Here is a 13355-nt window from a genome sequence, read left to right on the forward strand (position 1 = left end):
TACAAAGTAATAATCTTAATCTTTTTATTAGTAAATATTACCCATTAAATTATTATATTTCCAAAAAGAGAAAAAGCAGCATATTTGGTGGAGGGTAGAAACAGCAGCACCATACATGGATTTGTGAATGTGATTTTTAGAGTTGACAGAAGAGAGCACCAAATCCCCACAACAAGCTTCTCGGTCCAGTGCGTTCCCATCAAAACTCTGAAGACTACTTTAGACAACTATCATGATAATCTCACCTGCAAGACATTTTATAGAGCACACGGTACTGTAAACACCCATCAGCCACAACATTAAAACCACTGAGTGACAGCCTCGTTTAAAAAAAAACCTTGAAATCTAAACACTGTTGCAGAGGCCTCCCTCAGCAGGACCCAGCCTCCAGACTCCCAGATCCACAGCCATCCTCAGAGGTCCTACCCTGCAAACCGCATGACCCAGAGGATCAAACACCGCAGGACTCCCCCAGAGGAGCCCCACCAGGTCAGAGCTATGGAAAACAGGGTCATCTGGGTTTTTGTGTACATCTTCAGTCAGTCACCATGGTGAAAACAAACCACTCACTGGTCAGAAATGCAGGAAATGTAATGTCTTTGAACTCTTAAACTTTTCATCGTCGTACCTAGATGTTGTGAAGCAGTGTGCAGTATGGAGCCCAGAGGAGTCTTTATAAATCTGCACTGTCAGTCATTAGACCTACCAAGACTTTACCTACCTGCTACTACTTGCAGATGACGATGTAATATGACTTCAGTGTTACTAGTTACTGTGATACATTCTAGCTCAATCATGTCTGCAACAGGCGTTGCACTTATTTGGAACATTTTAACAACCATTTTTGCTCTTGGACCGGTCAATTGTCAGTTTTGGTTGTCGTAAACTGTTTAAACTTAACCCTCCTGTTGTCCTCATTTACGGGCACCGAAAAAAAATGTTTCCTTGTCTGAGAAAAATCCAAGAATTCAGCAAAAAAAAATTCCCCCAATTTTCTGAAAATTTGCAAAACCTTTAGAAAGAAAATTTCAATAATTCCGAAAAAAATTCCCGTAAAAGTTTTATTTTAAAAAAATCCCCCAAATGTGGCAAAAAAATTGTTGTACATATTTTCAAAAAATGAGTAAAAATCTTCCAAAAAATCTTAAAAATATCTAAAATGTTTACAAATATATCAGTAAAGCTTCTAATATTTTCTTTTTTTAAGAACATTCACCAAAAAAAAAATCAACCAAAACTTTTTGGTGAATGTTCTTAACATTTCTTTATTTCCACCGAAAAATGTTCAAAAACTTCCCAAAAATGTTGACAATGTGGACATCAGAAGTTTTGCTGTGAAGATATATTTTTTCCTCCACATTTTCAAACTTTAAAGGACAACACGAGGGTTCATATCTGTGCAGCTGCATGTAGGCTGAGTTTGACCTACTGACAGTTCAACAGCCCGAACATATGGTTTGTTCCACCACAGTGACCGAGGATGACGTTTTCCGGCGGCAGGGGGAACCTACAAAATGTTAAGCTGTTGATTTTAATGTTGTGGCTGATCGGTGCACATTTTCACACTGCGTCCAGCTTCTCAGAATAATAACATATCTGTAAATCTTATGCTGATCTGATGTGATTCCATATATTGTGTTTAAACAGCTCAAACTTTCTGGTTTGATTGTTTCTGACCTGTCTTCTGAACTCATGAGGCACTTCTGAGTTTTTGAGTCGTTTTTCAGTAGATTTTTATGTTGCTGATGGAAGACTCTGTGTCTTAGCAGTTTGTTTTTACATCTGTCATCTTCCCCTTGTGTTCGGCTTCTCGTGCAGAACGGCTTCATGACACCACGACAGCAGTTTTTTCAGAATCAGTTTCCGTTATTGAGCATGCCCAGCAGCTTCTTGGCATCCATCCCCTGCTGCTGAGCCATCTTCTGCACGTCGAAGCCCATGTGCTTCAGGAACTGGATGACGCTCATCTCTTGCCCCGTCAGCTGGTCTCGAATGGTCGGGCAGGAGGGGTTGCAGTGCGGCCAGGGGCAGCTGTCGATCAGCTGCAGGGGGCAGCCTCTGGCCGGAGCGGTCTTGTTGTGCTTTTGATGGTTGTGGCTGCTGTGGCTGCTGTTGCTGCTGTGGCTGCTGTTGCTGCTGTTGCTGCTGTTGCTGGAGTGGAGGCTGTCTTGGAGGCTGCGGTCCCAGCAGTGCAGCGCTCTGGGCAGAGAGGTGCCTTTAACCTGAATGTCCATCCAGTACCTGCAGAGGGAAGAAGACAAAGAGCGATGGAGGACGCAGACGAGGAAGAAATTAAAAAAAGGGGTTCCTTTAAAAACATTTGGAAACAGTAGATTTGGGAGCGAATTTTGCTGGATTTAGATTTTTTTTCCCGAATGTTCTTAAAGAAAATATCAGAACTTTTACTGATATAATGGAATCACTTTAGATGTTTTTAGGATTTTTTTGGAAGATTTTTATTCTTTTTTTTGAAAATAGTTACAATTTTTAGACTTATTTTATTTTTTTAATTTTTATTTCTTGCCAAATTTGGGATTTTTAAAATAAAACTTTTAAAAGAAACTTTTAAGGAATTTTATTCCTGAAGATTTTGGAATTTTTTAAAATTTGATTGACGTTTTGCTGAATTTTTCGTTTTGTTTTCAGACAAGGCAATAATATTTTTTGGTGCCGTAAATGAGGACAACAGGAGGGTTAAGACACCTAAGCTTGACAATCCTGGTAAAACAAAGCTTTAAATAAATTTTCCCAGCTAATTTTAAGCTCTCAGTATTAAAAATATCACATCTTATTTCAAGAAATCTCACCAAGCCATTTTTCACTTGTTCTACTGGCAGATTTTTTCACTTATTTCAAGGTAAAAAATTCCTTGAAATAAGTTGTTTTTTTTCTTGTTTTGAGAGAGGCATTTTTCCAGTGTATCTTTCAAGGCTTTATTAACCCTCCACACACTCTTTTAAACACTTCCTGTGCTCTTGAACCGCACACTCACCAGTGAATATAAAACAACTTAAATGATGAAGATGGTGATGAATTAGCTGCAGTACTGATGATGATGATGAGATGAATGGACAAAGAGAAATGTTGAATGCTGCTATACACGGGTGATGGAGGAGACTGATGCTACGATCGCTGAGCCGGTCAGCGCCCAGAGCTGTATGGTACGTATTTTATTTGGATTTAATATGCTTTTAATTATTATTATTTTAAATACTGCTTTCAAGTTTTTAGGTTAGACAATGCTTATTTTACTGCAAAAACAATTAAAACTACATATATAAAAACACCTATATACCGCAGAATCCTGCAATACAGTGAGCCCGCGAAAAGTGAACCTTGACATGGTGAGGGACCACTGTATTTTTTTTTCTGTTTCAAATTGATTTCCTGAACAATGAAGATCATTTACTGTTGTAATTCACTTTCTCAGGGTCAGTAAAACAACAGCAAACAAGAGTAAGCGATAACTGCACGTGTATTCAAGGTTCAGACGTGTTCCTATGAGCTGCCGTGGGATGTACGGGACTGGTTATATGAACAGAATGAAGACCCGTGAGCCTCATTACAATACGGCATCAACTGTGGGACGGAAGGGAGAGTAAATTTGATTTATTTCTTGATATGAAATGATTTTGCAGTTGTGTTAACATGAAGGTGTGGGCTTGAAATACACAGAGAGAAAATAGCTTTTTTATTAACCTGATTGTATCACACTTTTATTCTGTCATTGCTGTTTTGTTTTGTTTTTTTGTTAAATGATTGCACTGGTGGTATTTTGTTTTTTTTTTACAGTTTTATTCCAGATTTATTTGAAAGAAAAAGCCTTGCTGAGCAGGTAGGCGCATTCGTTGCTGCATTTGGAGTAAATGCTGGCCTAGCCGCGCTAGCCCCATGTTTCTGAAGGCACAAGGGTCTCGGCCGCTCAACAGGGAGGGAGGCGGGCTAAAAGGTTGTCTTTCAAATCACTCTGCAGCAATTGGGTAGGTATACAACCAATCAGCGCAACGAATAGGCTGACGGAGTTCCTAGAGCACCGGCGGATTGTGGCTAAGTCCCATTAGCTTCCTGACCAGCAGAGCCAACTGGTATATTAAGGATTTGCCATATCCCGTCGGCATAAGTCCAAATACGTCTTTCTTCTCAATGAAACACTTCAGTGCCGTCCTTTGTTTATCTTTCAAGTTGAATTTTAGCTTCAAATCTTTAAGGGCTGTGGCCAAAGCCGAGTCGAAAGATAACTGTTTATTGTGCGCAGGTTGTTTCTGTCAGAATCGTCGCGCCTCTGTCGTCACTTCGTTACGCCCGCCTTCTGACTCTACACTTCATGGTGATTGGTCCGGCCAGTTTTAGGAGAATCCAGCCTCGAGCCTTATGGAGGGTAACTAGACCCACCCTGGCAGAGAATTAAATTCGTTGCCGTGGGTTGTCTAGCGCGGCTAGGCTAAGTAAATGCTGCATGTGTTAGGGATTATTTTCAGCAGTGGATGAATCTACATTTGGTGCTATAATGATTCTTTACAATTAGCAGTGTAAAGTAACCAAGTAAATAATTCTAAGACACATGGAATTTACTTTAGTTTTTTAATTTCTATATGCTACTTTCTACTTTGATCATTTCACAGGAAAATATTGCACTTCTTACTCGATCTACCACATTTATCTGACAGCTGCAGTTACTTTACAGCAGATCAGGACTTTAAAAACTCATCAAGAAATCATGAATGATTTAAAATACAAAGACTTGTTATCAGTGAATTACAGTCAGTCACCTGACAGTATGCAGCATCAGCTTTATTCTAACAACACAGCACTGACAGCCTATTTTGGTGTGTAAAGGATTACTTGTGTACTTTCAGAACATTTTGCCAATAATACTTTGATTTTTATTTAGACAAGGTTTTGTATGTAGGGTTTTTACTTGTAAGAGTATTTATTTTTTTATTAAAGTAAAAGATCTGCATAACCGTACTTAATGCATTACATCTAACATAACACTTTCAGCTTTATAAAGATTACAGGTTCTCTCTAAAGGTTCATCTTACATGTTAGGCATTGTTTTGTTTACTTACGTTCTGGTAATGAGTTCATGAGACAGACATGCTGGAACAAACATGGCCCTGCCAAATCGAAACACAGCGTCACAGTCAGTAAAACAGTCATTTCATCTTGCATGTGTGTCCACATATGTCAGTGTGTGTGCGTGTTTGTCAGCCTTACGGTACGTCACGTAGTGTGTTCCTCAGCTCCTGGCCCAGGTTCTGGATGTATCTCCACTGGCCCTCGTGGACGGGCTGCCCGGTCAGATGGATGTTGTCGACTGTCAGCTGGGCTTCATCAAACAGCCACTGCACCACGAACACCGGGCCTGCAGGGTGGAGAGAGGAACCGCAGGTCAGGCTTTAAATAACAGACCAGCCTCCGTCTTTGTCGTTTTGTGTGCGTTGGGACTCACTTTTCAATGTGGGGAAGACTTTATATCCAAAGAAACAGTTCCACTCCTCTCCCACATGAGCCTGTCTGCAGCTTTCTGGCACCAATCCGCCCCAGTACCTGCAAAAGAAAAAATCTAAAGTGATTCTTTCACTGGAAAAACTCAAAATCTTACCGAGTCTATTTGTCTTATTTTTAGTCAGAATGTCTCATCCCACTGTATTTAAGATAAATTCACTTAACAAGTGACATTTCAGCAAGATGGAGGGACTTGTTTTAAGACAAGGCATCTTAAATATCTTGTTAAGTCAAACAATCTTGAAATGATCTTGATTTGAGTTGAATTTTACGAGAAAACTCAAAATAAGTTTAACCCTCGTGTCCTCCTGCGGGTTAAATTGACCCGTTTTTGTTTGAAAATGTGGGAAAAAAAATATTTTCACAGTGAAACTTCTGATGTCCGTATTTTCAACATTTTGGGGAAATCTTTGATCATTTTTTGTTAAAAAAAAAAAAGAAATGTTAAAAAAGTTTCTTCAGAACATTCACAAAAAAATCCCTGGATTTTGGTTGATTTTTAGTGAATGTTCTTAAAGAAAATATTAGAAGTTTTACTGATATATATGCAATCACTTTAGATATTTTTAGAATGCTTTTGGAAGATTTTTACTCATTTTTTAAAAATATTTACAAGAATTTTCTTGCCAAATTTGGGGGATTTTTTAAAATATAACTTTTAAGGTAAACTTTTTACGAATTATTGGAGTTCTCTTTCTGAAGGTTTTGCAAATTTTCAGAAATTTGGGGAATTTTTTTCTGCTGATTTTTTGGACATTTTTCAGACAAGGAAACAATATTTTTTGGTGCCCGATTAATGAAGACAGCAGGAGGGTTAACACATACCAAATTAAGAGGTTACATAAAAGCAAAAATCTATTTTTGAGAAAAAAAGCTTTATTTTTTTTTAGCATATCTGGCTTATTTTAAGACACCTAAGCTTGACAATCCTGGTAAAATAGAGCTTAAAATAAGTTTTCCCAGCTAATTTTGAGATCTCAATATTCTAAATATCACATCTTATTTCTAGAAATCTCACGAAGCCATTTTTCACTTGTTCTATTAGCAGATTTTTTCACTTATTTCAAGGTAAAAGTTCCTTGAAATAAGTTTTTTGTTCTTGTTTGGAGAGGGGCATTTTTTCCCTCCTACAAACCATCTTGCATTTAACCCCATCTCTGTCCTACCTGATCCCTCTCTTTATGGCCTCTGTCGGGGCGCAGCTGATGGTGTCCAGGCAGTCGGTGAATTTGTACTGTTTGTTGTCCAGGAACCATCCAGAGTCGGCGAGGCCTCTGACCTGCACCCCTCTGTGGCCCTGGGACGCCAGCTGCTCTGCGACCTGGTCCACGTTGAGGAGGACGCCTGTACCGCCGGCGCTGGTGACCAGAAGAGTTGGATTAGATCGACCACCTGAGCAGTTATCTTTGGTAAAACATACTTACACTGCACTGACCTGCTGCCTGCCAGAAGCACAACCTTGGCTTTGTCCAGACCTTTTGACAGCAGCTCATTCACCACCTCCTTAATGATCAGAGAGCCCATGAACGCATAATCACCTGAGGATGCAAATAGAATTTCTTTATGATACACACAGGAGAACCATAAATCTATGGAAAGTATGAAAGAAAGACATCGGGCTGGGAGTTTGGCTTTGGTGTTTAAACTAGTGGCATTTTAAAAGCTACAACACTTTTTTCCAAGTGTCTCAAATGTAATAAAATTAGCTTTTCAGTCACCCAGATGTGGACAAAATCATAGATTAATCTCAAAAAGTTATCACTGATACGAGAGCCACGCAATGAAGGCACAGAAAACTGAAAAACGGGCTTTGTAGGATTTCTTCTGATCTGTTCTGTTCTTTTCACTGCATCTTCCAGCACTTTATACATCCCCAGCAAAACTTCCAAGCTCTCACAGCCAGACCATCTCATTTACTGTGTCTTACTGTGATCAGTCTTCGGGGTGACTCCACTCCACACGTCACTGGAGCAGTACGGGATGAACCTGCAGGAGACAGAAACACTGTTAGAAGCAGCAGAAACAACCTACAGTCACAATCCAAATCAGAGCAGTTTCTATTTGAGCTGGTTTGCAAATGCTGACAGATGTACAAATAGACACAAACAGTTTTTAGAAGAAGCCAATGACAGACTTTTATTTTTAACAGGAATGAGTAGCTGCTAGTAAAAAACAGATCCACTGACAGGCAAATACTGGTGATATTTTTTTATGGATGAAATGTTGAAGCATGAAACCTGTACGTATCGCAGCTGTACTTATGATACTAAAATGAAATGCTTAACAGCCAAGGAACCTTCTGTTTTTGTTGTCTTTTTGTTTCTCTCTCCTGACCTTTTCTCTACTGTCATCCTACTCAGACTCACAAGATGTAGACTGTAGTTATCAGCCTCAGATCAGCCACACATTTCACGTGGAATTCTTGTCCCGTTCTGCTTTCTACATGCTACCATTTTTCTGGGGTAGCGACACACAGCTCAGAAATTTCAGGTTTGCCAAAGGTTTCCCCTGTCACTGCTTCATCCTTCACTTAGCTCCACTGGTTTAAAGAAGTACAAACAAGGCAGAGCATTTCCTCCACTATAGCAGCCTGATAACAATGAGGTGTCGTCAGAATATTCTGTGCTGTAGAATGGTCTGACCATGAAGACTCCCCTCACCCTAACCAGCCGAGGCAGACGGCTGTACCTGCCTGACCCTGATTTTTTTCTTTTTTTGGTGGTTGTTTTTCCACTACACCAAAAGAGCTGCTCCAATGGAATCAATGGATTTGTTGGGTTTCTATAAAATATTACTGTCAGGCTTTTATTTTACAATGTGAGGTGCCAGGAGATTACTTACAAAGGGAAATGATGCTATATACAGTAAATAAAACTGAACTGAAAACTGAATGGAATTATTGAACATTGGCTAAATTAACTAACAAAAAAAATCCTATTTTAAATGAAATTATTTTCATTTTGATTTAGAAAATAGTGTGTCATATACTACTACTACTATTACTAATAATAATAATAGTGATAATAACAATAATAATTGGTTAAGTATCACTGTAGAAGTATTTTACTGTTCACACATTTCTCAAGTAAAGCTGAATGTGACTACTTCACAAAGTCGTAGTCCTGTTTACACACTGATCACTGCATCAGATTTTAAAAAGATGATCTTAAACCTTTAGTGCAAAGTTAATACAGAAAATGGGAAAACTCATGTAAGGCACCTATATGACAAAAAATAATACATTAACACTAATAAATTATATCTTTTCAACTCAATATCCTGATTCCCAGGATGTTGCTTTCCCAGATGTGTGCTCCCACACACGTTGACTCAGACGTAAGTAGTTATAATTCACAAACAAGAAAATGGAACAAAAAAAAAAAACAAAACAACCCACACACATATGAAAGCGTTAACTGGCATGAGTTCTTACACCATGTTGGCGTTCCACCAGTGAGGGTTTTCCTCCGGCTGTGGAGACAAAATTCCTGTTCCTGTGAAAAGAGGGAAGACAGATGAAACAGCTGAGGTGAGAACTGACACGTTCTGGACAAATGTCCTCATTGTAGAGTCAAAAAGCTTCAGTGAAGGTAGCACACGCTTCAGGCTACTTATTATGATGAGTGTGTTTATTGTGGATGTGTGTGTTTCCTCTGCACCAAATAAGTCATTAACTTTCCCTGCTTTGGTCAGCAGTTACATGCAGCCACCGAGGAGCTGTGCGGCTGCTGCAGTGGCCACCAGTGTAAAGTATACAGAGGAGGAGGGAGAGCCATAAACAAACAAGGAGTTCCCTGATGACTGGAGGCAAAGAACCACAGAGTCTGACTTCTAAAGATTAATGCAAACTCAGCTAAAGAACAAACACAAACACTTCCATGAATCTCCTTCATTCAGAGGAAGTTTTTTTCCGACTGAGGAAAGCTAAAGCTCTGTGGGGCTGGGTAGAGATTCTGCAAAATCTGCATAAACAGGGTAAAACTTTGTGCCTGGATTCTGCAGCTCACAATGCAGGACTTTTACCTGTTCTGGTTTGTGGCCACTTGGTGGAGCTCATCAGTCTCCTCATGGTCTCGTATCTGCTGTCACAGGTCTGTCTGTTGAAACAGTACCATCCACCTGAACAACACACACACACACACACACACACACACACACACACACACACACACACACGTTTGTTAACAGGCTGTGTTGAGCTCTGTGTGTTCAGCTCTGGTTTAGTTCACAAGTTCATCCTCACCTTCCAAAAACAGCAGCCACCTCCTGCTGCCTTTGGACTCCTTGATGTAGTACCTGCAGGAGAACACCAGAACAAATCGCTGTGAATGTGCTCCTCGATTGTGCACGCCGATGCATTCAAACACCAGCTCCACACTGGGGATGCTACCTTTGATCCTGACATGAAAGATCTGGCTCTGATCGCACCACTAAACTTCTCTGCAGGAGCCTGAGTGGAGGCTTTCATGGCCCTAATGGGTTTTTTTTCTCCTTTCTTCACATATGTAGAGGATGTTGGCAGCTCACACACTCTCACACTTGACAGCTTGGGTGGCATGTGGGAAGGTCCTCATATCAACAGCGACAACAGTGTTGTAATGAATTAGTGATTTCATTTGTCCTGTATTACTTTGGCACTAGTGTTGCCTAAATTAAAGTTAATTGAACTAAATTACCATAGGTATACCAGTAACCTCTGGCTTTTATTTTAAAAAACAGGCAATGCTTAAAAATACTATTTATCTGAAAAAGTTGAGTGACTCTTTGTTAACTTACCTCAGAAACTGACTACAGTTCATTTACTCACCCCAAAATTGTAATTCATAGTGATAAGATGCTATTGATGGGCAATGCACCTGAAACTCTCTATATAGCGTTAAAACACTGGCATTGATACCACTTATATACAGTAAATCTCTCTGCTATGGGATTATTGGCACAACTCTAGGAATTTGATGCCCTCTGAACAATACAGTCTGATTTGGACCTCATGTTTTTGATTTAATGTGTTTCAAGACCAATCCAGACTGTAAAAATCTTTGGAAACTGCTTGAAAAAGTATTTTATTTCCTCAAGTGTAGAAAAACAGATCAACTTTAAAACTAGTTGTAATCGGTTGTGCTCCGAGGAACCACAAGCTTCATCCCTGCAGGGATAAAAGCCTCTCTGTCGGGAGCGCGCACGGCCTCTCTCTCTCCCTCAATGAGCGGCAGCGCGCACTGCTCTCTCTCTGATCTTGTCCTTTGATCCATTTTGGTCGCATCCGGAGTGACAGGAGAATGAAGGGCAGAGAGCTAAACCACTACATTGACTGGATGTGTGGTGCCACAGAGCGCAGCTGTCTGTCTGTCTGTCTGTCTGTCTGTCTGTCTGTCTGTCTGTCTGTCTGTCTGTCATGGCTTCACCGAGGTTCACTCCAGTTATTAAACACCATGTCTGGCTGTTTAAGTCACATGTTGCTGCTGAGAAGCTGCAGCCCAAACACTTACCCCGCAGGTGACCCGTCATTGCACGTCACAGACACATTCTTCAAAAAGTGCAGCTTCATGTCTTGGTCCAGCTTTTGCGCAGAGCACGGATACAGCGACTGCGCCAAGTTCTTAATCTGCACCATGAAGTTGTCCATGTTGCCCTCCACGGCCGTGAAGTCCAACGGGAAGCTCTCGGCTCCTTCCACCCGCTCCCTGTACGCCGGAGAAGGCGGCGGCTGCTGCTGCTGAACACGCCGAGTTTGCGCCCGACCGCCGCGCACTCTCCTCGCCTCCAGCGGTGCGCTCATGTGGATGAAGAGCAGCAGCAGGCAGGAGCGCACCGCGGACAGTCCGGCCGAGCTTCTCAGCACGCCGCGGCTCTGCATTTTCTAAACTCTTAGTGGGAAACGTCTCTCGAGTGTGTGCGTGAAGGTGTGAATAAAACTCAGCATATCCTAGGAGCAGACGGAGAGGAGGCGGAAAGTTCTTTGAAAACGCACGGAGACACTCACGCAAGGTGTGCGGACTAAACGCAGCTCGCGGACCTCCATGGTGCTCTGAGAGGTGGGGAGCTGACTTCAAATTCGCCCCACGTGAAGTTCCAGTTCATTCCCTTAAATGCGGAGCGGCTCATCCAGTAAAAAGCGTCATTTACGCGCGTAAAAATAACAGTGAAGTCTGGTTGCGCGCAGCTTCACTGGCGACCTGTTGCCTCTTGGCTCAGGTCCTCATGAGCTGCGGACGAGGAGGGAATTTATTTGAAGTCCTCCCCCTCCTCCCCTCTCTCCCTGCCCCCGTGCCTCTCACTCCCGCGGGCCAATCGTTATTACTGTTGGCTGATGCTCCCGGCGGGGCGTCGGTCTCACCCCGAGAGCGCGTGTATATGCCTGGCACGCCCCCCTCCGCTCGGTTCACTCACACACTCGGTCCCTTTGATGTTGTGTCATCATATGACCACTCTGCCTTTGAAGTGTCTGTGATTGAACGTACTGTGTGAGGAGAGACGGGCCGTCCTGCTGCAGCCTCCAGTGGATGCACATGTATGTTTTTGGTTTCTTGTTTTTTCATTCGCTAAAAAGCAAACCTGCAATTTCTTTTTGTTTGTGTTGGTGATGAGTTTATGTCTTTAGAGGCCATGATGTGACTGGGAGCCTTTAAAGCATGACTGACAAGAGGAGATGAAGCATCTCTCAATTTTAACTTAATTTACTTACAGACAGGAAATATTCTTTAGTGTTGTGTCAGTTTCTTTTAAATTGTTGCTTTTTTGCTAGATGACATCCAGGTGGAAGAGCAACAATCCCGCACTTTGTCCAGCAGTAGCAGCAGAGCCTCCAGCATTGGTTCTCAGCATGTTTGCCACCTTAAGACATCAAAAAGCTGCAGGTCACTGGTGCAGAAATTATCTGTAGAAAGGAATCTTTCCTCCATTGTACAGTATCGATCAAATGTATGGATCAAACGTGCAAATCTGTACAATATCATCATTCATCAGCATATAAATATGTGCATACAGTATCTAAATTTCCACATATGGAAGCATCTGTCCTCTACCAGTCAAAAGTTTGGACACACCTTTTCATTCTGTGCTTTTTATTTATTTGTGTTGTTTTCTACATTGTTGATAAATACTGAAGATTTACACTTTTTTGCTTACAACATAATTCCATATATATTCTTTTATAGTTTTGATGTCTTCAGTATTAATCTACAATGTAGAAAATAATCAAATGAGTGAGAAGGTGTGTCCAGACTTCACTTGTAGTGTCTTGTTAATTTTTTATTCTGATGTTCGGTACATGTTTGCACTATCCAAGGATTAATAAAGATATATCTTATACAGTCAGTTCCTGCTGTCTTTTCAAGCAGTTTTCTGATGTAATTTGTTGTTTAACATTTACCTATTCCTATATACCTACACCATTCTTGTATCTGAGCCCATCCAGGGATCAGATGAGCTCATCAACCTACTAACTGTGAATGAATCCAAGTCAGTGGCCACATTTGACCCTTCGCTCCACTGAATTCTGAAGGTTGACCCTCACTTCTTCTTCCCATTTATTACATCTTCATTGATAATTCATGTCAGATCTTTCAGTTTGTGCTCCACAGATGATTATCCCTCATAACATTTCCCATAAATCCATTTTCTTTCAGTTGCTGGCACTTATGTTTGAGTATTTCACTGAATTGTACAGCAAGCTGGTGTGGTCGAAGCCCCTTGATCAGATAAATCATTTTCTTTTTCACATCTCTAAAGCGGCATCATCCTCTAACATTCAGCCTCAGTGTCATTACATTTTTATTTCCTGACTTTGATACGCATTTCAAAAGGAAGGGAACCCTGTTTTCTAGTGTGCGTTTGCCGTTCTGTGC

At 41.0% G+C, this 13355-nt stretch overlaps 1 protein-coding gene across 1 annotated transcript; it reads right to left on the reverse strand.

Annotated features, from left to right (window-relative positions):
- Nucleotides 1-10: 10 nt before the first annotated feature.
- Nucleotides 11-12467, reverse strand: notum1b (notum, palmitoleoyl-protein carboxylesterase b). The gene is made up of 11 exons (XM_022207838.2): nt 10998-12467; nt 9752-9804; nt 9532-9627; nt 8942-9002; nt 7436-7494; nt 6944-7046; nt 6675-6866; nt 5453-5550; nt 5218-5365; nt 5070-5117; nt 11-2241 (listed from the first exon to the last, which is right to left on the reverse strand). Exons 1-11 carry the CDS (start codon nt 11363-11365, stop codon nt 1857-1859), a joined length of 1611 nt encoding a protein of 536 aa, XP_022063530.2. The 5' UTR covers nt 11366-12467; the 3' UTR covers nt 11-1856.
- Between the last annotated feature and the right edge of the window lie 888 nt (nt 12468-13355).

The sequence above is a fragment of the Acanthochromis polyacanthus genome, chromosome 3 (assembly GCF_021347895.1).
Source record: "Acanthochromis polyacanthus isolate Apoly-LR-REF ecotype Palm Island chromosome 3, KAUST_Apoly_ChrSc, whole genome shotgun sequence".
NCBI lineage: Eukaryota > Metazoa > Chordata > Actinopteri > Pomacentridae > Acanthochromis > Acanthochromis polyacanthus.

What these genes read in the sequence shown, in the direction of transcription:
- notum1b (XM_022207838.2), bottom strand. Translation starts at nt 11,365, where the DNA reads ATGCAGAGCCGCGGCGTGCTGAGAAGCTCGGCCGGACTGTCCGCGGTG. An exon ending in GTGGCCACAAACCAGAACAG is followed by an intron (nt 9,003 to 9,531) that starts GTAAAAGTCCTG and finishes CTCTTTTCACAG; the next exon opens with GAACAGGAATTTTGTCTCCA. An exon ending in AGTCTTCCCCACATTGAAAA is followed by an intron (nt 5,366 to 5,452) that starts GTGAGTCCCAAC and finishes TCCACCCTGCAG; the next exon opens with GCCCGGTGTTCGTGGTGCAG.